This window comes from Aulonocara stuartgranti, assembly GCF_965226115.1.
Source record: "Aulonocara stuartgranti genome assembly, chromosome: 4".
In the NCBI taxonomy this organism is placed as follows: Eukaryota; Metazoa; Chordata; class Actinopteri; order Cichliformes; family Cichlidae; genus Aulonocara; species Aulonocara stuartgranti.
In genome coordinates this window covers 14,879,019-14,905,585 of record NC_138942.1, presented here as the reverse complement: position 1 = coordinate 14,905,585, position 26,567 = coordinate 14,879,019, and the positions used below count along the sequence as shown (strand labels likewise).

At 42.4% G+C, this 26,567-nt stretch overlaps 3 protein-coding genes across 3 annotated transcripts in view; all 3 read left to right on the top strand.

The window, feature by feature from the left end:
- The window catches only part of dnaaf5 (dynein axonemal assembly factor 5), a 30,856-nt gene extending 14,050 nt beyond the window's left edge, over positions 1-16,806 (top strand). Inside the window, exons 9-13 of the mRNA XM_082530811.1 lie at positions 1,557-1,704; positions 8,924-9,074; positions 10,377-10,533; positions 10,795-10,986; positions 16,221-16,806. Of these exons, the coding sequence (XP_082386937.1) occupies positions 1,557-1,704; positions 8,924-9,074; positions 10,377-10,533; positions 10,795-10,986; positions 16,221-16,375 (803 nt within the window). The 3' untranslated portion in view covers positions 16,376-16,806. The remainder of the gene's footprint in view (positions 1-1,556; positions 1,705-8,923; positions 9,075-10,376; positions 10,534-10,794; positions 10,987-16,220) is intronic.
- LOC309705186 (glycerophosphodiester phosphodiesterase 1-like) lies at positions 16,800-21,972 on the top strand. The gene is made up of 6 exons (XM_082530814.1): positions 16,800-17,365; positions 17,890-18,065; positions 18,945-19,050; positions 19,241-19,333; positions 19,655-19,866; positions 20,095-21,972. The coding sequence occupies exons 1-6, from the start codon at positions 17,099-17,101 to the stop codon at positions 20,240-20,242; spliced, it is 1,002 nt and encodes a 333-aa protein (XP_082386940.1). The 5' UTR covers positions 16,800-17,098; the 3' UTR covers positions 20,243-21,972.
- A 1,094-nt stretch (positions 21,973-23,066) lies between these two features.
- Positions 23,067-26,566, top strand: LOC309704298 (MAPK regulated corepressor interacting protein 2-like). Its single transcript, XM_082529366.1, has 5 exons — positions 23,067-23,554; positions 23,663-23,732; positions 24,172-24,311; positions 25,130-25,219; positions 26,188-26,566. Exons 1-5 carry the CDS (start codon positions 23,500-23,502, stop codon positions 26,256-26,258), a joined length of 426 nt encoding a protein of 141 aa, XP_082385492.1. The 5' UTR covers positions 23,067-23,499; the 3' UTR covers positions 26,259-26,566.
- Position 26,567: the final 1 nt, after the last annotated feature.

Genomic DNA, 26,567 nt, shown 5'->3' with positions numbered 1-26,567 from the left:
TCTGTTTGTCTGTCCAAACAGGGCTTGGACACTTATCGCTCATTACACATAGAGAGATCACTATATATAGCTGTGTAAACATGCTGCAAGACTGTAAGTGGATAAGCGTGCGTAGGCATGGGGATATTTGCCCGGTGAGTTTCTCATTTTCCTGTAAAAGACATTTGTTTAAAAACAGTGTCGCACAAAGATCTTCTTACATCTCATTTCCTCTGACTCAGTGTTAATGCCTCACCAGTCCACGGTTTTTAATAACTCAACAATATGGTCAGTGCCTTTTAAAAAGGTAAGAACAAAGCAAAAAACAGGGGCTTTTTTTTTCTTTTTTGTCCTGACAAAGTCCTGTTGAGAAAATTCACAAACGCAAATATATTATTTCTCTGTAAAACCAGCACTGTTGCTTTTTATGGAGGGATTTAGCATTTAGTAGTTGGGTAAAAATAAGACTGAAAGACTGAATGAACTTCAGTCCTTTGGATGAAGAATCCAGGTTTAAGCACTGCTGAAGTAGTGATAATGGTTATATTGGTAATGCGAGAATTAGGCTGAACAACAGTCTTTCTGGACACTGAAATTTCCATTGTGCATCTGTGCGTTATTTTTTTTTTCTTTCCAAATGCAGAACGCACAGTCAGCTGGTCTGAGGAAAGGTATGAGAACACAGGAGATTTGATTAAATATGGCAGCGCAAAGCAGCTTTTTCGTGTTCATCAGAAATCTGTTTCTAGGGCGCCAGTTTAGCTCACAGGGTGGGCAGGTGAGCATAGGTTGCAAGGCAGCAGGTGGGGTTTGAGTTCGATCTGGTGACCTTTGATGCGTGTCTTCCCCTAACTCTCTGTCCCCACCTTTTTGTCCACTCTCCACTGTTGCACACATTTTATAAAGGCAGTCTAAGTTTTTTTTAAAATGTGAAAATCAAGTTTGAATATTCTGTCCCTCCAAATCAGTGCTTGAATTTTAAATGGCATAGAAATGAACTTTTATTGTGTTTTGAAGCCGCATTACACTACTTTAATTTGTTTTTTAGCTTTATACCGTATACAAACCTTTTCATTTTAAGGGTGCAGTGCCACTGTGCATGTCTATCCACAGAGTTTCCCCTTACATATTCACATGGTGTCAGGTGGTGGTGTATCAAAGTTTATATATTAAAGTGAGATACTGAAGTTCAGATGGGTACAGTCATGTTTTTGCCATCACTGGATTAAAAAAAACATTCAGTATGCCTTTGGCGAAGGCTTTGAGGTGTTTTGAGGTCATATTGAGGTACACCAATGAGCCTTTTTTTAATACTTACTGTCCCCACTGTCACAAATTCACCCAGTTCTTTTGCAAACATCTGCATTACAAAGGTAGCAGGTAGACCTGGAATAGCTTTGTCCTTGTCCTTGCATAAATAAATGGAGCCTATGGCATATGGTGGCCTAGTGATTAAAATACAGGCCACACAAAGTCAGCATCTACAGTTTCATGCAACTCCTTTTTGTGCAAAAGTGTATTAGACCAGAAAAAGAAATGTTATTTGTAGTAATGCAACTTTGTCTGTGTTTTTAAAGGTCCAGTGATCGGCGAGTTTTTGAGCCAGTTAATGCCTCTTCTCCATAACTGCCTCCAACCAAACAGAGACCCAGAGATGAGGATGAGCATCTTCACAATGCTTGCAAAGTTGCTGCTGGATGCAAACAAAACACTGGATTCTCAGGGGTGAGAGTGACACGTGTTCACACTAAAGAACAGAACTCGGGAATGAGATGTTTCTGTCTGACGTTCATGAATATTTCACACTTAACAGCACGCTCATTTGCTGTTTCCTTTTTCATCCTTTTCTCTGGATGAGGTTCAGACTTTAAATTTCCAACTAATCAGTTTTAGTTTACACTTTCTGGATTTTACATCACTGTGTTCATTCAAAACATGCTAACAAGGAACCATAATTAGGACTGCATGCACAAAATGAGTAATTGTAGAAGTTGTTTGAGATGGTTGGTGATAGGATTCATATGTAATGATAATTAGCTTTATATTCACACCTATAAAAACAGAGGTTGCAGAGTGTTTTTGACACACAACAGGAAAACGTCTGAGGCAACGGCCAATATTTTGGAGCTTTCAGTGTGGCCAGGAAATTCGGAATATCAGATAATGTAAATTATCTAATATTCCAAAGGCCAAGATTTCCAGTTTCACATCTTGGTCGTTGTTTACTAGTGAAAATAATTTTTACGTGGGTAAAACATCATTGCGTGAAATTGTACTCCTTTTTCTCTCTACATGGACAGTTTTACTTGCATGCAACCAAGGCCTGGTCAAATGTGATTAGTCAGTACGACTCAAACTGCACACAGACAAGAAATATAAATCAGAAAGCTTCCACTATGTTTACATCCAGAAATCTTCATGTAAAATAATAAGGACAAATGCAAAATGCCATCCATCCATCTTTCCTCGCTCCCTCTACCGCTTATCTGGGCTAGGGTCTTTGGGGCACCAATCTCAGTGGGTTGATACCAAATCGTTCCCAAGCCAGCCGACAGATATAATCTCCCCAGCGAGTCCTGGGTCTTCCTGGGGGCCTCCTCCTGGCAGGACATGCCTGAAATGGCTCTCCTAGGAGGCTCCAAAATGCCATCAAAAAAATAAATAAATGGATGAAAACAATGAAAAAAAGTCTAAACGATTCTGCCAGAACCGGGGATTTAAAAGAATCTCTGAATCTGTAAAACATTTCTCCACAGGCAGGTAATTCCAAAGCCACAAGGTCATAATTTCTGCTCCATAGCTGGGCACCAGGCCCAGACATACTTTAATTATTTTTTTTTAAATAAAAAAGTCATAAAAATCAATTGTAAAACAAACAGGAAGCCAATGGAGAGAAGCTAGGGTTATGTGATGTTGTCTGCTAAAATCAGTAAGACGCCCAGTCATCCTGAAATTATAAACCACATTCCTCACTCACCATACAGACTGCAGGGGAGTCCCATTTGAGTTCAGATGGTCTCATTGGGAGTATTAGATCAACTAACGCTGATTAATTAATCACTTCACAGCTTGCCTGAAGCAAACGGCGCATGCTGCCTGAATCTCTCGTCGCTAATTTGAATGGTTATTGACTGCTTAAGGAGATATGAGGGGGTCTAGCAGGGATGTCTGACATCCACCCCCCACGCCAACACCACCCCAACAGGGTCCCCTCTGAGCCCTCAGCTGTGCAGCCCTCAGTATGGGCTCGGGGTTGCGTCTGATGGAATGCATTAAACCCGAGATCCTCGCAGCAGCTGCTCCCGTCGATCAGAAAGAAAACCTCAGACGGAGACATCTGTGTCGTGTGTAACTAATCTTAAAGCTGCAGTCAGAAAGTTTGTTTTGTTAATAGGAGGAAGAAACTAGTGCTAATCTTTGTATGGGAACACACTAGAAGTCCCCTTTGGCTCGAGTTGGCAGCGGCAGCAGAAGGCAACATAATGTATTTCAGTGAAAAGTATCACATAAACAGGAGGTCTTCTTGAGCCAGAATATTCTGCCATCTTTGCCAAAAATGTGGAAGTTGGATATTCAGCTTTCGTGAGATTTTTTGTTTTTTTAATCCATAATTTGGCATATCGCACAAAAGAAGTCTGTCTCTTCACTTCCAACGTGGCCACCTGCACTGCTAACTGGTTCACTCATCCCTGAGCTATATCTCCTGTAATCACAAACCCTCAGTATGACGGAAATCATGGTATACCTTCAAAAGGTTTCAGATTCATATAGTGTGAACTTAAATTATCCTATATGGGGCTTTGCCTTCTGCCAAAGTCCTCTCCCCTCATGATTTATGGACTGGTCTTGATGCTTGGCAGATTGCAGGCCACACACGCGCTATATGTCATCAAGAGCACAATGATAGTCATAGAGAAAACCTCTCGTCTTTGTTCTGAAACCAAAATGGCATAATGACAGCGCCGCTATGGAACAAGCTGAAAGGGAAAGTTTGTGTGAGTTCACGTGCCTTTCATCCGCACACGTTCATAACACTTTTGTTTCATGTGGATTTGTGTGTCGTGATTAAAAAGCTGAGTATGAAATCTAAGTAGAAGGTGTTGTGTAAGAAATGAAAGTGTGTGCCTCTGTTCTCCACCGTATGCGGCTGGACAAAATAATCTGAGTTACAAGGAAGACAACGGTGTGCTTTCATGCATGAACGATATGCAATAGATACGTCTTTAGTCTTAATGTCAGGTTTCAAGATATGAAACGGGAGGGAAAAAGAGATGAGCTCTTTCTCTTGTTCCAAATGTGGTTTCTTATCTTTTTTTTTGATTGCAGATAAATTAGTAACATGAAAAAAGAATAAACTGAGCTGTGCTTTTATCAGAATTGACCCTGTAATAACACATTATAGAATGAAACAAATGACAGGGTAGTTGAAATTAATATTGCATAATAATATGGCTAAATTCCAAAAACCTTCCAATACACCTTCTACTAGGGCTGTTCGATATAATGATATATATCGATGACGATATAAAAACGTCTATTGTTTCATTTTACGCTATGGTTTGTTTTGTGGTGTCGCAAAATAAACTGTTTACGGCAATATTTTTTCATGGTTTTGATGGTCACTGTAGCGGCTATATTAATTTCTTAAAGTTCTCTCTTTCTCTTATATTTTATATAACCACACTACAGACGGACAAGCGCCTGTTTTTATGCGTTGTGGTTAGCAACAACGGCGGTAACAGCATTGCGTGTCCGCTTATTTATGTTCCGCATAAACCTTTCACAATAAAGTCCTAAGATCCTGTTGAGACTTTCCAAAATAAATGGAATCACGCGAAAGAGCAGATTATTTACGGATGAGAATTTTAAAAAAAAAGAGCCGCCAGGTGCTAAAAAATAAACCTTAGACTCAAACGTTAGAACAGGCTTTTCCCCGCAGCACGCCGTGTAATAAATACTCACAAAGAAAACGGCCGCCTTTACAACTTATGTCTAAAAATGTATAGTTTCACTCGGAGTTAAAACACTCCGACATGACGCGCAGCTGGAAACGCTTCCCGCAAGTCGAACTGCCCGAGATTCACAGAATTTACAGAAAATGTTACATTTTTGTGATTTATATCGTTATTCGGACGATAGAATTCTTTTATCGGGATATGAGATTCTGGTCATATCGCACAGCCCTACCTTCTACCATGACGCCATCATTTGGGCAAAAGTGCTGGGGTACCTTCCTTTTTTTTTTTTTTGGGGGGGGGGTACCTTCCTACCTCAGCCATGGAAGCCCATGGCATGAAGCTCCCAGTGCAAAGTTTTTGTGCTGATGTTAATGCCGGAGGAGGTTTGCAGTTATTGAGTCAGCAGACAGTTGGTGAATTTTCCACATTCTGCTCCTCAGCACTCAGTGACACCGCTCTGTAGCTTTACATTGTCTGCCACTTTGTGGCCGAGTTCCTGTGGTTCCTAAACACTTCCACATTGCAGTGATAGAACTTACATTTAATTGTGGAATATCTCAGCTGCAAGAAAATGTACAAACTAACTTGTTGCTACAGGGGCGTCCAGTTGCATTACCATGCTCAAGTTCAGTGAGCTCTTCCAAACAAGCTATTTTTTTTGACAAATGGTTGAAAAGGCAGACTGCATGACTACCTTGCTTTTATACACTTGTTGCAGTAGGGCTGAAAACACCAGATTTCAAGATTAAGATGTCCAATCTTGTTGTCCACATTGTGTATGTGCAATGATGATTTTGAAAGACCCAAAATCTATTTGAGGTCTGTGCACTGCATAAGACCAACTACAGAAAAAAGCACAGTCTGAAGATGGCTTTTGGCATCACATGAGATTCAAAATTCACTTCTGTTTAATCCAGTGGTTCTCAGAATGTGGGATGTAGGGTGACTGCAGGTGTGGTCTAGAAAAACAGATTAAAAATAGAGTGAAATCTAGTTAAATTCATATGATTTTATTTAGGGGGAAAACAGTCAGTAGTGTACTTCTGTTAATGTGCCAAATGATATATACTAAAATAATTTCAGTTTCATTTTTCATTATTAATGATTGATTTAAGTTGTTGTGCGATGTGGAGCATGCCAGAAAATGAACCACTTGACCTTTTTTCAACTGCATCTGAAGGCTCTGATCTGATTTAAATAAACCTGTAATTGAGTAACGTGTGGAACCATGGGGGTTTGTAAGAAAGACCAGAGTAGATCAGCTTTCCTTTTGGATCACTTAATGTATGCTGAAATGTTACTGTGGATTTCTTTGTCCAATGATGCCCAGGAGACTTGTTCCCTTCCCCATCTTTGAGACCAATTTTCTGCTGTGCTGTCTTCTGAGTGACACTTACAGTGGGGCAAAAAAGTATTTAGTCAGCCACCGATTGTGCAAGTTCCCCCACTTAAAATGATGACAGAGGTCAGTAATTTGCACCAGAGGTACACTTCAACTGTGAGAGACAGAATGTGAATTCCTTTAATTTTAAATATGTTTATATTGTCTATCCTGTAAAATAGTCAGATGTCTATTCATATTAATGTACAGAATTCACCTGCTTGCTGCTACTACTGCACATTCACCCAGTGTATATACTATATGTATGTATATATATATATATATATATATATATATATATATATATATAATGTTCTTCCTCTACACCCCCCCCCCCCCCAATTTTTGCACATGTCGAGGAGCGTGTCAGGCTACATTTCACTGTGTGTTATACTTGTATAACTATGCATGTGACAAATAAAGAACCTTGAACCTTAAACCCTTGAAAAAAAAATCCATGAATTCACATGGTAGGATTTGTAAAGAATTTATTCGTAAATTAGGGTGGAAAATAAGTATTTGGTCAGCTCAAACAAGGAAAATCTCTGGCTCTCACAGACCTGTAACGTCTTCTGTAAGAAGCTTTTCTGTCCCCCACTCGTTACCTGTATGAATGGCACCTGTTTTGAACTCATCATCTGTATAAAAGACACCTGTCCACAGCCTCAAACAGTCAGACTCCAAACTCCGCCATGGCCAAGACCAAAGAGCTTTCGAAGGACACCAGGAAAAGTATTGTAGACCTGCACCAGACTGGGAAGAGTGAATCTACAATAGGCAAGCAGCTTGGTGTGAAAAAATCAACTGTGGGAGCAATCATCAGAAAATGGAAGACATACAAGACCACTGATAATCTCCCTCGATCTGGGGCTCCACGCAAGATCTCATCCCGTGGGGTCAAAATGATCATGAGAACGGTGAGCAAAGATCCCAGAACCACACGGGGGGACCTGGTGAATGACCTGCAGAGAGCTGGGACCAAAGTAACAAAGGTCACCATCAGTAACACACTACAACGGCAGGGAATCAAATCCTGCAGTGCCAGACGTGTTCCGCTGCTGAAGCCAGTGCATGTCCAGGCCCGTCTGAAGTTTGCCAGAGAGCACATGGATGATACAGCAGAGGATTGGGAGAATGTCATGTGGTCAGATGAAACCAAAGTAGAACTTTTTGGTATGAACTCAACTCGTCGTGTTTGGAGGAAGAAGAATACTGAGTTGCATCCCAAGAACACCATACCTACTGTGAAGCATGGGGGTGGAAACATCATGCTATGGGGCTGTTTTTCTGCCAAGGGGACAGGACGACTGATCCGTGTTGAGGACAGAATGAATGGGGCCATGTATCGTGAGATTTTGAGCCAAAACCTCCTTCCATCAGTGAGAACTTTGAAGATGAAACGAGGCTGGGTCTTCCAACATGACAATGATCCAAAACACACCGCCCGGGCAACAAAGGAGTGGCTCCGTAAGAAGCATTTGAAAGTCCTGGAGTGGCCTAGCCAGTCTCCAGACCTCAACCCCATAGAAAATCTGAGGCGGGAGTTGAAAGTCCGTGTTGCTCGGCGACAGCCCCAAAACATCACTGCTCTCGAGAAGATCTGCATGGAGGAATGGGCCAAAATACCAGCTACTGTGTGTGCAAACCTGGTAAAGACCTATAGTAAACGTTTGACCTCTGTTATTGCCAACAAAGGTTATGTTACAAAGTATTGAGTTGTATTTTTGTTATTGACCAAATACTTATTTTCCACCCTGATTTACGAATAAATTCTTTACAAATCCTACCATGTGGATTCATGGATTTTTTTTTTTCACATTCTGTCTCTCACAGTTGAAGTGTACCTCTGGTGCAAATTACTGACCTCTGTCATCATTTTAGGTGGGGGAACTTGCACAATCGGTGGCTGACTAAATACTTTTTTGCCCCACTGTACCTCTGAGAGATTGCTCAAGGACATATAAAGCCATTAGGTATACAGTCAAAATTACCTAGCACTTGCGTGCACGGGTGTGCATGCATACGGATGTGTAAGTACAACACAAAATCTTGCTTCCCTAACCACTTGACATCATCCTTGTAATGTGGGAATATGTCTTTCCATCCTCTGGCATCACTCGTGATGAGCTGTTAAGGTGACTGAGCCCATCCAGCTGCACAATTCTTGCTGTATTTGCGACACACAGTCCCCCTCTACTGGCAGGGAATCGTTGCAACACTTTAACGCATGTGGCATATGACAGGTTAGTGGCATAAGCTGAAGAACTAGTGGCCAGTGCTGGTTTGCAGTTAAGGGCATTGCAGACTGTGGTATGGATGCCAGAGGCAGAGAGAAGTGAAAGGAGGATACCCAGATGTTCTAGTCATTGCGTCAGGCTTTTTCTCCACTGCTGCCTTCCTCCCCCTTCTGCGTTACGACAGCGAGTGTAGGACTGTCCATGATATTGATGGTATAGCTGTAATGCTGCATGTCATGTTACATTTGCACATCATCAGAAATGTTTCGGTGCTGGCCGATTGCTGTATTGTACTTAAAGCAGATGTTTTCTCTGTACTCCTGCTGACTTATCGTGTCTTTTTCCCCCCTTCCTGTGCGTCATCCCAGGTGTTTCCATGATGATTCAGAGAGGTTTCTGAGTGACATCCTGCTTCCTAACCTGGTGTGGCACGCAGGCCGCATCGCCGCTGCCGTCCGCACCTCTGCCCTCAGCTGTCTGCTGGCAGTGCTGCATGGAGGTGCCATCACACCTGGACAGGTATTTACTGAAGGACATCAGCAAATCCATCACATGTATAGTATGATGCGCACAGTTTTTTCTGTTTCCACCTGTGCAGAGTGACTCATAAGCACTGGAGGCACATACCGGATGTGAGCTCCCTCCAGCACTTTTGATCTCCAATCTGCAGGAAATTTCTTTTTATTGACTCTGTAAAGGAAAAGATGTGGTAGTGCATTCCTGTAATCCATCAGGGCTTGACATTTACTTCAGATTCTCTGTTTTGTCCATTTCACATCAAAATAGACGGTCCCACTCGGCCTTTTAGGAAAATATATTGTCCGCCATCTTTCTCTCCTTGGCTGAAAGAGTTGGCCACGGCAGGTAGCAGGTGTACGCGGGGGCAATCGGGTTCGCATACCTTTGTCCCAGAGGAACAATGCTTCCACTGTTCTGGGCCCTTGTTATATGTAGGAACTGTCACCGGAACATGCCCTTGCACCTGCCTGCCGGAGCATGTGCCGAGTTTACAGTATGTGCGTTCGCACAAGCACCCGCACATCTGGCAGTACTTGCCCTCGCGTGCACAGAGTGACCATTTTAAACTAGCTCAAGCACCTGGTCTTTTCAGACATCTTTAGCTGCAAATATCTGGGGTGGGGCGGTGTGAACGTAGGCGTACGTGTCCATGATTGCAGGAGCGGAAAGCCTCGAAAAGAGAAATTTTGGGTTTGAGTTGAACAACACATCCAGTTCGATGCGAGAACAGAAAGTCATGTGTGTTTTCCACAGGCGACTCGACAGCGACTCGTTTAAAAGGACATTGTTTCCTCTCTGCTCCCTGTGAAAACAATTAGCAGCTCCAGTTGCACTTGGCACCGTCAGATTGTCACTGATGTAATGCCGGATCACTTCTCTGCCAAGTTTTCCTCCTCTTTTTGACCCCCCCCCCCCCCCCTTCCTTGCTCTCTTTTTTTTTTTTTACTTTTTTTTTATTGTTTCGCCTGCATGGTTTCGATAGCAAACAGACTGGGCGACAGAGGTTTTAGCCATCACTTCTTGGAGCCTCACCTTGTTCATCAGTCTGTTTCTCTGCCGGTGTGATTAAAACATCAGTTCCTGCTGGACTCGAGCTCAACGTGATTGTGAACTCATCCAAACCTGTAAATGCTATACTTCAGGTTGATGTTTCGCAATTTAAGCAAATAAAACCTCATGTGGTGCTGACTGACCCCTAAATGAAAATGGCTTTGACATCTTATGTAGAGATAGAATTTCTTTCTTGGTTGGCCTGCATTTTAGAAACGATGTAGTTTGACCCCCTGCCTGTTCTGTACGCAGCTGATCAGTCTGGAGGAGAGGATGCATCCCCTGGTGTTGTCGGCCCTGGAGGAGGACTCTCAGATGAGCCGACTGTTGGCTTGTCGCTGTCTGTGTTCCATACTCAGACTCACAGGAACCAGTTTGCACCACGAGGCTCTCAATAAGATTTACCCGGGTAAGTCACAGTGTGCACTGTCATTTTGTGTGAATGCAGTTCAGGCTCGATTCAAGTCATTTTTATTTATATCGCACCAAAACTGTTGCCTTAAGGTGTTTTAAATTGTAAGGTAAAGAGCCTGGAAGAAGCCAGTATGGGTGAAATATGTTCTTTCTTTCTAGTACCTGTCAGTACCTGACATTTTTCATTATAAACCTGATGTAGTCAAAAACATTTATTTATTTATTTATTTATTTATTTATTTATTTATTACCACAGAGCTTCTGAAGCGTCTGGATGATAGCAGCGAGGAGGTGCGCGGTGTGGCCCTGCAGGCTGTGGGGCTGTGGTTTTCCAGCCTGACCAAAGACTACAACCCTGTGCTCTGCGGTGCTCATCTGCAGCTTCTCTTTCAGCAGCTGCTCCTGCACCTGGATGACCCTGACAGTTCAGTGCAGGACCAAGTGCTCGGTAAGACTGGGTGGGGTTTAGAGACGAGGACAGAGTGTTGATAGCAGGACGCAAACATGCCCTCAACCTGCTTTTTAAAACAAATAAAAAATATTTAAATTTGACGTTTTACTGCTAACGAAATGTGCTGTAGCTCCTTCTGGGTCTGCACTCTTAATCCAAACCATAACTCTTGACGTACAATGACAAACTCTCGTACAGCTTGTTTTTTTTTCTTGACATCAACAGTCCCTGATGCTGTGAGAATAGTGCAAGACTGTTACTGTATTCATTGGGATACATTAAGCGCACCGTTCTCAAGTTGCGTGTGCGCTGTTTGGTTTCAGATGATGTGCGACGGATCTTACGATCTTGATTATCTGAGAAATATGATGGTGAGTGTGAGGCAGTGGTGAAAGCAGAGTTTAGGTGTGACGCTCTGCAGATCAGCCCCCTGTGTCCAAAACACTCAGACAGGGATGAGAGGAATTTGGGGTGTCTTCTATCAAACGTTAGACTGTGCTACTGGCAGTCGGCCAGTGTACCCTCTGCTCCCTTTTTCCAAAGCTTACCATTATCCCTCTTTTCCACACAGTTTATCACCAGAAGCAGCATGTGCAATTTCCCCTGTCAAAGTATTTTAAGACCATTAAGAGCTGGGCTTTTCTTGGGCTTCAGGGGTTGCAGATAAAGACCTCCCCACCTAAGATGTTCATTTCACAGGTTAAATATGTGAGCTTTAATGTCTGTATATTAACTCCCTCCTACACGCACAGGAGTGTGTGCGTGTTTGTGTGTGTGGTTTGCCTCTCTGCTCAGGATCTCTCTTCTCAACGCTCCCACGAAATGAAAACCACATTCAGACCACTCTGCCCCTCGCCACCTTTTCACATCTGCCCTCACATCCCACTTAATCCCTTCATCTTTTATCTGTCATTCTCTCTTCCTCCTCCTCGTGCCCTCTGTTGTCCACGGCTGTGTTTTATTTACGTATCAGTGGAAAGTCTGAGCACATTTTTTTCCCTCCTGAACTGTCTAACCAAGCCTCTGCTCCTCTGGACTTGCACTCCCTCCCACTCTCATATGGATGTTAGCTGTCATTGCTTCTGACAGGACGCAGGTGAGTGCTGATGCCTTTGCCAGTGATGAGCGAGAGGGAGGCCTCGCTAGGGGACCTCTCTTTCTTTCTCTCTCTCTGGGTTTAAAAAAGAAGCATTTTCATACTCGCCCAATGCCGCCGAAGCCTCAATACCATGAAGCCTCACACTTAAGAGGACTTTACAAAGACACTGTTTGTTTCTGTGATGGAGACTTACTATATGCACACCCACATTCAGTGTTTTTTCTTTTCTTTTTTTTATTGAGAGCAGTTTCTGTGTTGTATTTATTTTTTTAAGGATCTCCTTGGTGGGTGGAAAAAATAATGGGATTCCTCTTGGCAAGGCTAGGACGTTCGTTTAGCCGCACTTGTGGAGGTGGAGCATTAGGAAGAGCGCTGGCCTGGATCTTGCTCACTTTCTTTAAAACTGAGAGAAAGATGTCCATGGCCTTGATTCTGTTTGTTTCAGTTTAATCATGAAATGAATAATTGAGGATGTGGTTACTGTCTCAACTTATCCAGGACACGAAACAGTTGCGTATCTCACACAATGGCAACAAATCCCATGAAAAGTCCCACATCACTGTTGGGTTTATTTTGCTAGCAGTTAGTACCTGCATAGCCAAAGCCTGTTAAGTCTTTACTCCGTGTCTTAGATCTCTGTGTGATAGATGAGTCACACTGGGTGAAGTGTTCCTACATTTTCCTTGGCCATGAGACTCTGATGCAGCACTCACAACTACCAAAAAAGACTGTTTGAATGAAATTTATAAACAACTGCTGGTCTTTTCAATGTATAAAAAAAGCATCAGCCCTCTTTAACATTATTGGCTGATTTTAGGTCAACATACTGTGACAGACAATAGATTTTTCTTTTAATTGATATTTAAAAGTTTAAATATCTAGTTTAGTTATTTCAGCTGAAACCAGTGACTCTCACACTGGGGTCATCCATCGTTGATGCCAAAAAGTACAGTGATAGTTTTGTTTCATTGTGTGGGTTTTGTTTTTTTTTTTTCAATTCAAGTATTCATTTACCACATTGGCACAGTATTAGGGATCATTTTCATGCTGAAAAAGGAAGCTGTAGCCAATCACGTTTTCTATACATGATGGGTCAAAATCCGATTGTACAAACGCATAATTCCAGTTTTTCCGATGGTTCACCCAAAGGTCCAGAGGCACCACTCAGGTCCTGTGTCAGGTCTGTGCTGGATATTTTTTAAGACTTATTACATCTTCTTTTGTCCCCCACTTGTCCAGTTTCCTCAAATTTATTAAGGACACAATGCACACCAGTGCCGAAATCTAGGGAGTTTTAGGCTAATAGCGCTTTGTAAAAACACCTTGTTGATGCAAAAATGCTTTTTGGCAAACTGCATTATCGTTGGTATTTTTCATGTATTCAACTAAAGAAATGGTAACAAATTATCTGTTTTGCAGCAGGCTGCCAGTAAAAAAATTCCCTTAAGATACAATTTAAAATTGTGTGTTATTTATAGACACAACACTGGCTCCTTGGAAGCAAAATTTGAAGAAATGAGGGGTGGCGCAGGACTTTTGCACATTGCTGTTATAAATGGAAAAAATGAGGGACATTTACACAAACAAAATAAACATATTCCACCTTCACCCATGTTATCTTTTCAATCCAGATTTATTTTCTGATACAATTGTGTAAAATTGTGTCACGTGTGTCTGAAGCATTTAGGCTGAAAGGGTTTGGAATACCAATGGTTTGAATGGTACCTAAATGATGTTACAGTTTTTGGAAATTTCTCAAATTTCCAAGAGGCTCCAAAGTGTTTTAGAAGTGCTGAAATAAATGACACAAGAGCATTAGAACGTATTCTTTTCAGCAGATGTGCCTCAAGCAGTTTAAGTATATGGTTGTGAGTCGGGCTCTTCAAACTGTGCTCAGAGACTCTTTGTGGAATACACGACCTCGCGTCTCGCTGAGTGATCTATATCTGACAGCACCCATAACCAGCCCATATCCTGGTGGAAGCATTCCTCCCTCTCATGCATGGCTCTGTTTGAAGCTTTCTTTTTCCCACCCTCTGTTTTTCCCTCTATCTCTCTCTACTTCTTCCTTTAATAGCTGATCCCATTCTTACGCTTCTTGTATTTCAAACGCATATCTGCGAATTGTCTTGATGTCTGCAGCATGTCCTGACAGAATGATGGACAACACTCCCATCCCTCCTTCTGTCACTGCTGGCACGGGCGTAACTTGCTTCTCACAAGCCATCATTGTTCTCTTTTAATTCAAAGTCCCGCCTCTCCCCACCACATCCATCCCAACTGAGTACAGGACACACAAAAGCTAAGAATCCCCTCAATCCCCTTGAAGAACAAAGGTGGGTATCAAATGATTAGCTTACATGCAATAACTCATCCAGAGTGATATTCTGTCACCACTGAAACAGCGCTTTTGCATTGTTGTTTGTGGAGTGTTTACCCACTGGGACAGCAATAGAAGTAATTCAATATACCTGGAAAATCAGCACAGCGTGTGGGAGCAATGGAGGATTTTAACAGTGACTTATCGCCTCCTGGTGGATTTTTTTTTTTTTCTTTAAGGATCTGCACACTTGGCGTCTATAATATAGTTGATCGCTGCCACCTGCTGGTGTGCTCAGTCCTTTAAGCGAATAAGAATGTTCAAAAAAGCTGTCATGGAGGTCTGTATTATCTCCAAAAGGGTCATTTGATTTACAGTCAGCAAAAAACACACAATCAACAAGCAAAATGCAATAAATAGCGTGCTATTCACAAGACTAATGGCAAACTTCTCTGAGAAAGGGTGGCTAGAGTCATCCAGGATAGGCTGGGCCTGTCCTTACCTTGTACAGGTTATGAAGATGATTCAGGGTCACACCTGCAATTTTGCTACACTGTTGCTGTTTTTTTTTTTTGGGGGGGGGGGTGTTAGGTTTAGTGAGCGTTCCAGCTGATAAAAGAGAACATGAGAACAAATTCAATAAAACTCATAAAAGTGCTGTTGACGTGGAAACCACAGAGCTTGTAGTTAAAGTGCATGCGTGGTTAGGTTGTTCTACAGACGGCATCCACCTGGAGCTCAAAGGTCAACTTACAGCCTTTGCTTGCCTATAAAATAAGGAAAGGCTGTAAAGCTATAAAAACAGTGCCTCGCCCACCTTTATTAGCTAAAATATTATTATTATTATTATTGTTGTTGTTGTTGTTGTTGTTGTTGTTAAATTAAGGGGACTATGGAAAACGAGATCTGGAAGACCATGAAAATTTTCAGATTAAAACTGCGCATCAGTGCGTGCTAGTTTAGCTCACTGGTTGAAAATCCCTATGGCTGTACAGCATCCAGGGTTCGAATCCAACCTGCAGTCCGTTGCTAAGTATCTTCTCCGACTCTTTCTTGTCAACTCTTTACTGCAAAAACTTGAAGTGCAAAAACAAAACGGGAAAAAAAACCTGCACATCATCAATCTGTTACCTTGTTTGACAGAAATCTGTGCATTTCTTTCTTTTTTATGACTATTTACTGAACAAAAATGTGCATTATGATTTTGTAAACTGCCTAAGCATAAAATGTTTTTTAAAAATAGCTTATTATAAGTTGAATGGGGGAAAGAGATTTTGCTTTGGGTCTGGCTAAAACGTTTTGGGGTGGGAATGTCAGAATTTCTTACTGGCAGGAAAAATGCTGGAAGGAAACCTTAGCTGCAATTTGTGTGAGATGTGCAGCATCTTGATGAGCCAGAGTGCTTTTAAAAACACATCCAGCCAGTAGTTAAAACTTTAAACTGAGTTATTTTTATGTTCACAGATAAATATGAGGCAGCACTTTAAGAGAAGTACAGTGTGCCAGTTGTTAAGTATGATGATGGTGCAAATATTATAAGTGGCTTTGAGCTTGTTAAAACTGTCACCCCTCACTGAGTGACAGCATCAGCTCGCTGTTGTTATTTAGTGTAGAGTGGAATTGAAGATCATGGGAGATGTTTATTTTTGGGCCCAAATTTTTAAGTATTTGATGTTCAGCTCAAATCCAGAACGCTGACTTTAATGTGTGCTATCTTTCTGAATTTGTTTCTCTCTCTCTCTCTCCGTGTGTGTGTGTGTGTGTGTGTGTGTGTGTGTGTGTGTGTGTGTGTGTGTGTGTGTGCGTGCGCAGAAATCCTGAAGAAAGGCAGCTCGGTGCACCCTGCACTTCTGAAGGAGGAGGTGGAGGCTGTCCGGGACAAACAGCGAAGTCCTGTCTACTGCGATCAGCTGCTCCAGCACATCAGCTCACTGCCCACAGAGTCCACAGCAAGCTGCACGGAGTGACGCTGCACACGGAGAAACGGACAGATGTTTGTGCCTTAACTGTGAAAAAAGTGTTCACTTTCTGTTCTTTGAAGTCTATTTAATTGTTTTTGTTTGTTTTTTAGCAAGAGTAGAAAACATTTCCAAGACCTGTTCATTACCTCACCATTGTTCTAAAGTACTATGAGTTTTATGACTAAATTTTCTTTAAAAAGAAAAAAGAAAAGATTTTTTAATAATTTCTTTTTATTCATGTACAGTCTCCTTAATTTGCTGTGTTCTGCATTCATTCCTCGGCTGCACTCCTTTGGCTCTAATGTTTGATTTTAAGAAAAATGTTTTCAAAATGGTGTATGTTTGGTTGTTTGTGCATATCCTGTTTGTACTAAACCGGTCAGAGGAGCTGGTCATGTGATTTTTGCCTTCAAAATAAAAGCACAAGCTTTTCTTATATTTGTCCAAACCGACTTGATTGGATGTTTAAATCCAGGTTATATTTCATGAAATCTGATTCTTTAAATAGGACATTATAGATTTCTGCAGCACCACACTGATAAGAGCAGCGCTCCTGTATCCATCCTTTTCACAATCTGCTGATTCTCGCTCATCTATTTGAGATCTGCCTCCAACATGTAGCCACCCGCGTACTGATAGCAGAGCTCCATCCATGCCGTGTCTAAACAGCGACTTTTGCATCCACCCAGCCGGCCGTGACACAAACATCCCGTCCTGTGTTCTTTCACCATGCTGCAGATCGGAGATGAGGTGGTGTATTTCTCAGTGGTGTTTCTGCTGGTTGTACTGGTAACTAGAAGCGCCACTTGGGCCACCCTCCTCACCGCGTTTCTCTACATCTTCATGGTGATGTTCCGCTTCCCTCCGGTGCCGGCGGACCGGGCCGCTCGAGTCCTGCGGCCCGGCGCTCTCTCCTCAGGCGGCGGCGTCCCGGTGGTGGCGCACCGCGGAGGAAGCCACGACGCTCCGGAGAACACCTTGGCAGCGATCAGAGAGGTGAGAGCTGTAGTGCTCTGATTTATAACCACAGGCCTCTTGTCTCTTATCTACCTGCAGCAAATGACAGGTGCAGGGACATTTAATTATGGTGTTATCTGGAATAACAGCCCCTTGGGTTAAAAGCCATTGCTGAGACATGCTGTCGCTGTTACTTTTGCAGTAAAAGCAGGTTTTCTTGGTGTTTTTCACCTGCTTTTGGGGGGGGTTAGAAATAAGTGGAAGTAGGTCAGACTCATCTTGCACCTGATTCTGCTCCTGTGCCGTTTATAATCTGATGCCATCTTTATGATGAAGATCTGCTCTCCATCTCACAATGCCTTCTCTTCCTAGCATCTATCCAGATGCCTAAACCTCTGGATGAAATGCTTCTTTTATTTCAACAGGCTGGTTTTCAGCTTTTTATGAGTATGAAGCAAAGATAAAATCTTATCTGTCTTCTGGACAGCAGAATTCATCCATCCATGTATATAATCATACATTGGTTCACACTGTATCAGTCTGTCCCATTACATCTGCTCTAGGCTAGTAGGAACGGGGCCACCGGAGTGGAACTGGACCTGAGTTTCACAGCCGACGGAGTCCCAGTCCTGATGCACGATGAGACCGTGGACCGAACCACCAATGGGTCTGGACCAATCAGCAAACTTCAGTTTGTTCAGCTCAGGAGACTCAATGCTGCTGCTCACCACAGGATGAAGTAGGCTGCCTATTGATCAGTGATTCAAGCGTGTTTAGGCTAATTAAAAAGGGGAAAGTGTTTGTGAACAATAAGCTGCTCAATGTGGAGTCTTAGAAGTGTGTTTCACCAAAAGTTCACAGTTTTAGAAATGCAGAAACTTTGGTTCTCTTTTTGTCTTTTTTTCCTCCTTATTTTTGTCTATATGTGTATTTTTCAACAAAATGATTTAATAGTGCATCTCTTTTCATAGACGTAGAATAAAACTAATAGAATGTACACAGTTGTGGTCAAAAACCTTACATACACTCATCATGCTCCAAAAATGACACCTTTATTCTCGCGTCTTTCCACACGGATGAGTCAAATATCTTGTGGTTGCAAACCTGAGAACACTATACCAAATTTCAGGCATGGTGGTGGTAGCATCAAGCTCTGGGGCTCTTTTGCTGCCAGTTATACTTGTAGATTGTCAATTCAGTCAAGAGGAGTGGTCAAATATCCAGTTTGAGTTAGAAGCAAGAAACTTGTTTATGGCTACCAAAGGCATCTGTTTGAGGTGCAACTTACTGCGAGCATTTAACCAAATATTAGTGGGTGTGTATCTATACTTTTGACCGTGTGTGGATTAGAGAAAATCCAAAATAAATTCAAACTTGTGCACCCACTTCTTGCTTTCAAAGTCATTAAAGATGTGTAATGTGAAATCATCCTGGAAAAAGAACAGCTCAAAGAAATCATATATTTATGCTTACAATGAGACATTTATGCTCATTGTAAGCATAAATGAGTTGATGCAAACTTCTGACCACCAGCTTTACACAGATGTAGTTCATAGACCAGTAACCAGTAAGAACAGGGAGTTATGTCAGTTTTCCAATGGTTTCTTTTAATTTGCAGGGACAGATTTAATGTAGAGAAGGTTCCAACTCTGCAGGAAGCTGTGGAGGAATGCATCAGGCACCAGCTGACCATCTTCTTTGATGTCAAAGGTCAACCTGATATGGTACTACATACACTAAGCGCTAACCTAACAGGCTTATGGATACATTACTCAACATACATACAAGGCTCTCGAAGAAAAGAGAAAAACTACACGCTAGCTGAACTAATGCAATGATTGTAATAAAAAAAGAAAGAGACTGACGTTACCGCACAGTTATAGTACTTGTGTTGTTCATTCCCCTGCTTTACAGGCTGTATCAGTGCTTCATAACATGTTTAAGAAGTTCCCGGTGCTTTACAACTCCAGCGTCGTTTCCTCCTTTGAACCCAAAGTCATCTACAAGGTAATTCAAAAACTCCTGAATTACACTAATCATGAAAATCAGTCAAAAACAACTCCAATCATAACGGTTTAGGATAATGTTTAGGAGGAGGAATTCTGTGAGTGATTTCAGCTTCTCGTAATCAGCCTCTGTTTTATGGAGGCAGTGATGTCATTTTGTGTGGCAGTGATGGGCCCTGCTGAGATTTATCACCCAAGACTTTCTTGCTCACCACCGGTACAGATTGAATTCAATCCACTGTTTTTGTTTAAACGAAATAAAAGGCTCTACTAACTACTAAAACCTGCACTGTGTTGACCTTTGTCCTCTTCTGGTCCGCAGATGCGTCAGACTGACCCCCACGTGATCACAGCTCTCACCCACCGGCCCTGGAGACTGAGCCGTTTTGGAGACGGCACGCCTCGTTCTCTGTCGACGTGGAGCCAGTTGTGGACCGGTGTTCTGGACGTCTTGTTGGACTGGGCCCACCATCGCGTACTGTGGAAACTTTGTGGGATCTCTGCCATTCTTGTGCAGAAAGACTTCATCTCACGGTAATTGAGAGTTGACAGGTAGTTTATTTTGCCGTAGACTGTGTTGTTGCAGACCAACGGTGACCAACAGGAAGGTGGTTTTGATTCATCTGTTACTCATAAATGATTAACTTCATATTTAGTGTTTAAAAGTACTGTGCAAAAGTCTCGAGCCACCTCTCGATTTTTGAAATATTTTTGCTGCGTGAGAATTGCACAATTGAGTTTGTTCTCTTTCCTTTCAATCAGGGACTATGTTCAGTATTGGGCAGAGCGAGGAGTGGAGGTGGTGGGCTGGACTGTTAACACTGCTGTGGAGAAGGAGTACTACCAAAACCTGCTGAAGATCAGCTACATGACTGACAGTCTGCTGGAGGACTGTGATCCTCATTATTGAGCGATACCACACAGCCACACTCACAGAAATCTTCCAGACTTACAGGTTCTCAATATAACCAAATTAGATCTTAGAAACTCGTTGGTTTGACAAAGGGTATAATTAAGAAGTGCAATCATTCATTTCTACTCCTGCGTACAAGTAAATAAAAACCATACCCGATTTAAAGTGGTTAATCTCCCCTTCAAGGCAGCCTCCTTAGGAAGTCCTCTTGCTCTTCCATAAACCTCCTCTGTGTCAAAATGGTGACCCTTCAACTTGAATTCCCTCAGAAATCTCAGGACATTACAGTACACCTCAGAGTGAACAGTGTCAGCCTGGGATGGGAACAGTCACAGCTCAAAACCTGCTCGGTGCTGCAAAAATGATGAGCGTGCGTGGTGTGTAGTGAAATCAAAGAGGCACAAGAACGAGTGGTCACGACTGAAGTGCTGCAGCGCCTCACAAGGAGCTGACTTTTAGGTGGCGATCAGTCAGATTCATAACCAGTGCAGATTATTTTTAAAGAATAGCAACACACGTCATTTTTCCTTTTAATAATCCTAAAAATCGTATATAATAAAGTGAGAGTGTTGATAATACTGAAAGATAAATTATAAAATGGAATAAAGCTAGAAGTTTGGTGCTAGCTAATTCTGTGATGGCAACCAGTTCCACAGAAATACACCGGTTTACAGCGTTGTGCAAAAGTCTTGAGCTAGCACTTGTTTCTTTATATATCTTTGAGTAATCTTCAGGAGTAGTTCCCAGGCTTCTTGAAGGACATTCAAAGCTCTTCTTTGGATGTTTCTGCCTTTTGTGTCAAGACGCTTCAGTAAAGTTGAGGCTCGAGCTCTGCAGAGGCCGATCCATGATTGATAGTTTCCTATTGTATGTTATCCATGTTGTTTTTACTGCATTGGGAGTGTGTTGGATCATTGTCATGCTGTCCACATCATTCAGTCCAGTTCTTGTGTAGTTCAGCATACCTCCGCCTTTTCTCCTCTTTTCCCTTCCTTACAAATGGCTCCGTGACCGCCGTCCTTCCACCGAGACCATTTGTGATGAGCGTTCAGTGAACAGCAGACGGCTCAACTGAAGGTTCAGATGCATCTCTCAAGTTCTGTATCAAACCTGAATTTTCTTTCCTATGTCTTAAGAAGATGACTTTCACATACTGTTCATGTACTGTTCCTGCTCATATATATATCTGCAGATGCTGTAGATATATATAGTTTTTAGAAACTACTACATCTTCTTTTATCCTGCACTTGTCCAGCTTCCTCAAATGCTGTAAGGACCGACTGCACACCATGCTGGGATTTTTCAGTTTTTGGCTGTTTGGGAATCACCTTGTTGGTGCAAAAATACTTTTTTATATCTGCTAGAAAGAAAGTGCCTAAACACACAATTTCAAATGGGTTCTTTGCAAAGTTGTCTGCTATGTGTAGACACATACAATAGGAATTATTCATAGGTCAAGTGTTAAGTCCCTTAACAAAAACAAACAAACCGAAATTATTCCCCTGAAAATGATCAGGTACAAGGACTGGACTGAAAATGAGTGAAAAAGCAGCCAAAGTCCAAACAAAAACTTTGAAAGACCTTCAGAAAGCCCAAAGAACTATTGCTCAAGACCACCTTTTGAAAACTTCCAGTAAAATCTGACTCTTCTTCTAGTTACCTGTAGCTGGCACACAGGCTATACAAACATGCGACACCATGAAGGAACATGTGCAGACTTGTCACCTTTATTCTACTGCCGGCAGTAACACCTCCACCTCACCTGGACCAGGGATAAGCATTTTCTCTACCTGCTGTGCTGCTGATCTTCCACAGGTTTTACTGCACCTTTAAAGAGACAACAATGTATGTATATAGTGGTTACATAACATTTAGGCATCATATTTACTGCTTGTCATGATGACATTGTCATAATGGTAAAAGATCTCATGTCACTGCTATGTGATGTTTATTTAATCCTGCAGCTGCACAAAAACACAAGAAACTGTGCTGCATGTAAGACAGTGATAATATGGGTTAATTGTACAATTCAAAAGTGCAAGCAGAAGCACCAACTCAAATATTTCTATATTGTTTTAATGCGTGTGTCAATAAAAGAGGGTTTTGTTTAATCTGAGAAAAAGTGGGTCATGAATCATGCGAGGTGACACACGCAGAACATCTCATTCATTACTGTAACTCATATTTATTCCTCTGATGTTTCAGGTGTGTTTCTGTGTCCAACTGCTGCTAATAGTTTCATTTACAGGGTCAAAGTTTGCTTTCTTACTTTCTTAATGAACACTTGAGTTGTACTCGTGTAAAGATAAGTAAAAATATATATATATCAAAAACAGCAGTATTTGTTTTGTCTTTAACTGCAACACATCTGAGATACAGACATCGAAAGATTTGGAAGTTTTTTCCCCTTAAAAGGTTACAGAAGAAACAAAAAGGGGCCTTGGTATCGAGAACTCCCGCCCGGGCTTGGGATCGACCTGGTTACACTCTGACTGAGAACCAGGACGCAAATAAATATATTTCAATCATGAATTGACGCACTAATGGTTCGAAATGCTGCAAACAATATCAGACCAACGCACAAAATTAACTTTTTAAGCCTCAGAATTGAACTGGGGGAGAACTCCCACAGATGTGTTACTGTTGGTGCACCTGTGCTCACCTGTGTGTACTGTAAACACAGACATCGTTGGCGCATTTGCTGCTTGTTGAAGCACATACACGTCACTCATCTGACCCGATTTTAGTGTCTTATTCGTCACAGTGAGGCCGAATCATCGCGATAACGTGAAATCATCCTGCCTTTTCGCTCTCACCTGAGGCAAATTAGTGAAACAAGCTTCATTACACCTCTGCAAGTCTCACTTCACACTCGGGGGACGCTGTCGCTTTAAAGCGCCAAAGGAGGCGTGTAGGCACGTCGAGACGGTGACCGTGTGCGTCTCGTGTCTTACGAATGACTGCCGCTGTTTCAGGTTATGTGACATTGTGGCCGGCCAGGACACCTTAGCACCAAAGTGACTTACATTTTGTGAGTGATCGGGGCACACGGAGAGACGGGACTCTGACTGTGCACTGGTCGCTAGTTTTTGGGGTTGTTGTGTTTTTTACGCGTGGCGCACTGCTCTGCTTCACGAGGTTACCGAACAGTGGATTGATCAGCTTCTCACATCAGAAGAGCTTCTTGGATGTACGTGCTTCGCTTCACACTTCAAAGTGTCGAACTCGGGGATCACAGGTGAAGCCGCCCGCGCATGATGTACACAATTACAAGAGGTCCCAGCAAACTGGTCACGCAGCGACGCACAGGTGAGACTGTGGGGCTAAACTATGAAGCACGGCACACCGGAAAACCCACTTTCACCTCTCCGGACTGCTGATAACAAGTTGTTTTATCCTCTTTGTCTTGCTCTCCAGGGCCCACACAGCAGCTGGACAGCAAAATCAGTGACTTCAAGCACAAACAAACGTCCTGGAATATGCCTGGGTAGGTGCACAGGTCGTGAAAGGAGACAATTGTAAAGAAATGATTGCATTATAGTTTTTTCAGATACTTTTGGTTGTGATTGTGAATGACTGTGTCCTAGCAGCTGTGGACGTCATCAGCTAGAGACCGCAGCAATTGTTCATCAGCTGATGCCTTGGTGATTGAATAAAACTCCGCTCTGGTTTTCTCTGAGCTTGGCCTGCCTACTCTGTTGGGTTTTCATGATTTTTGGTTTGAACCAGCCAGGCAGACTGGCCCTGTTCATGTGTGTGTGACCTTGGATCACAAGGTCCCTCATTCAGCTGTTGTAACTTCTTACTCCTGCTTAACCAGCCTTTCTTGGATATAGGATATCACTTAAAGTTCCTGCTTGGGAATGATAATGAGCACTTTCTTTCTTGCAGAAATCAACACAGTACTTCTCTTGTCCCCCTTTCAGACTTCCCGCTCCAAAGATCGTTTTCAACCGTCCGAATGGTAAGAAATACCATCACCCTGCTCCAGCTCTGCCTGCACACAATCATCACGAAGAGAGTTTCACCCCGTCACATGAAGAAAATGTCAAGTTTGTCTCTGAGGGTAAGAAAGTGAGAGACCGTTACACCCATTCCTCACTTGCTGTTTTGTGAATGACATTGTTTTACTATCAAGATGCTAACCAGCCCCTTCTTCCCTCCAAGGCCTCACCCACACAGCTGCTCTGACACTGATAGGCACTGAGCAGAAAAATGCTCTCACGCCCACATCAATCTCCTCTTGACCCACGCTGGCACATGTGCTGAAAGAAATGAAATTTCAGGCTTGGGGTTTAAATCTAGGCATCACTTTAAAGAAGAGCACCAAAGCGTTCTGACAGGATTGTTGGGTCTGGTGACCTGGATTTGAAGTTTGGGCTTCTTTTTAACATTCACAAACCCAGCAGGTCTCCAGGAGATCCCCCACTTGGCTCAGTGGTTCTTACACTGTGTGTCCTGTTGTTGGCATTGAAGCTCAGTCACAGCAGCTCATAAATGACTTGAGTAACCTTGGCACTGACTGGACAAGGGCACAAAGTAGGCCTGACACCGCCTTTCTGTTCAGGTTGGATTGGTTCTTTTCTGTTCACTGAAATACAAATTGTATAATCAAACGTATCCACTGGGGGCTCCTCAAAGTCGTGACCTGGAGACAGCTGCCAAAGTTGAACTCAATTGTAGTGTACAACCACACACACACACACAGTTTGTGACCACGTGCTTCACTGTTTGGAACACAAACATTGGTCAGAGGTATGCCTCTGAAACAGTTGCTGGACTTTACTTGTTAGGCACTGTGGGTGTGGCCCTGGAGTGTAGGACTGGACAGAGGACATTTTGGTGTTCATGGTGGCTTTACTGACCGAAGTCTTGTGTTTTCAGCCTGGCAGGAGGTGCTACAGCAGGAGGTGGGCCAGGCTGCACAGAAAGCAGTGCATTATAAAGAGGCCACTCCCAGCCCACACATGGACGGTGAGTATAGCTACTGTTTTTCCTTTTTGTGTTATCTTCAGACCCCAAGTCTGTGTTTTTTTACGCACTGTGACAAAAAAAAGTCCTGAGATTTTATTTATTTAGTGCAAGTGTAACAATCATATTTCATCTAGCTGCAGCTCACAGGCCTGTAACTGTTGCAACCTGTGCAGAAGGTCGCACTGGTTTATAACAGCCAAATAGCATAGCCCAAAGTCACGGGTCAAATCTGTTGACTCATTCTAAAATTTTATTATAGCAATGCATAGGCAAAGCTCACACACGTTTTCATGGTATTTGTAGGTTTTTTTAAATGTAACAGTGATCATAATAATACTAAGACCTCTAGCCCAGAACAAAAATCCAAAACTCATGAATAAGATGAGTCAAATAAAAATACATTAAATACAACTCGTTGGTTCTCTAACTTTTAATGTGGTGGTGTGACTGAGCTGTTGCAGTTCCGCCTTATGACCACCGGAGGGCGATGATCACTTTAGATTCCCAGCAGGCAGACGTAACTGATAAAAGTCGGCAGTGTTAAATATATATCGTAGCATTATGTAAGACAGCTTGATGTAAAAGATGCTAGTATTTATTTTTGAAGTTTTTACGTTTCTCATTTCTTTTATTTTTAAATGAGATTTAAAAATGCGTTTACTTTGAATTTACTACACCGTCGCAGTTCCTCCTTGTGACCACAAGAGGGCACCGAAGACTCATTTAAAATGCTGTTGTTGCAGTTTGTGATGGTTTAGCTCACAGGTTGAGTGGATTACCTTTTACCACTGGGCTAAATGCAGCAGTGGAGTAGTGTATTGAATAGGTGGTAAGGAAAATTTTATAGATGAAGAGAAAAGCGTAATATTTAGTGGTTCTTTATTTTTCATCCTTTTGACATTTATTCTCAACCATCCACGACATGGACAAAGATGTATCTAATGGTTTAATTTCTGTTTTCTTCTCAGACTTTGTGCCCATAGATTTGGATGAATGGTGGGCCCAACGCTTCTTAGAAAACATAGATAAGCTCTCCTGACGCTCCTCTGGGATTCGATGCTCTCGGACAGTCTGGAGGTGAGACCGCGATGACGGCTCACAAAAGAAGAGGAAGCCTGGGCGGGAGTTCTGATGGGTCAAAGTGCCCAGATGTGGTTGAAATGGACTGACAGTGCTGATAACGGTGGACAGAGAAACTCCTGAGAACCACTTGAACTTGTGCGGTCACACAGCCGTGCAGACAGACTGCACACAGAAGGATGAAGTCTTAAAACTGAGGTTCATCTTATTTTCTCTCTCACAGCAGAGATGTTACTTTGAAATGCAGTAAAATTGTATTTTAAAGAAG

What these genes read in the sequence shown, in the direction of transcription:
- LOC309705186 (XM_082530814.1), top strand. Translation starts at nt 17,099, where the DNA reads ATGCTGCAGATCGGAGATGAGGTGGTGTATTTCTCAGTGGTGTTTCTG. An exon ending in CCTTGGCAGCGATCAGAGAG is followed by an intron (nt 17,366 to 17,889) that starts GTGAGAGCTGTA and finishes CATCTGCTCTAG; the next exon opens with GCTAGTAGGAACGGGGCCAC. An exon ending in CAGAAAGACTTCATCTCACG is followed by an intron (nt 19,867 to 20,094) that starts GTAATTGAGAGT and finishes CCTTTCAATCAG; the next exon opens with GGACTATGTTCAGTATTGGG.
- LOC309704298 (XM_082529366.1), top strand. Translation starts at nt 23,500, where the DNA reads ATGATGTACACAATTACAAGAGGTCCCAGCAAACTGGTCACGCAGCGA. An exon ending in GGTCACGCAGCGACGCACAG is followed by an intron (nt 23,555 to 23,662) that starts GTGAGACTGTGG and finishes CTTGCTCTCCAG; the next exon opens with GGCCCACACAGCAGCTGGAC. An exon ending in ACGTCCTGGAATATGCCTGG is followed by an intron (nt 23,733 to 24,171) that starts GTAGGTGCACAG and finishes TCCCCCTTTCAG; the next exon opens with ACTTCCCGCTCCAAAGATCG.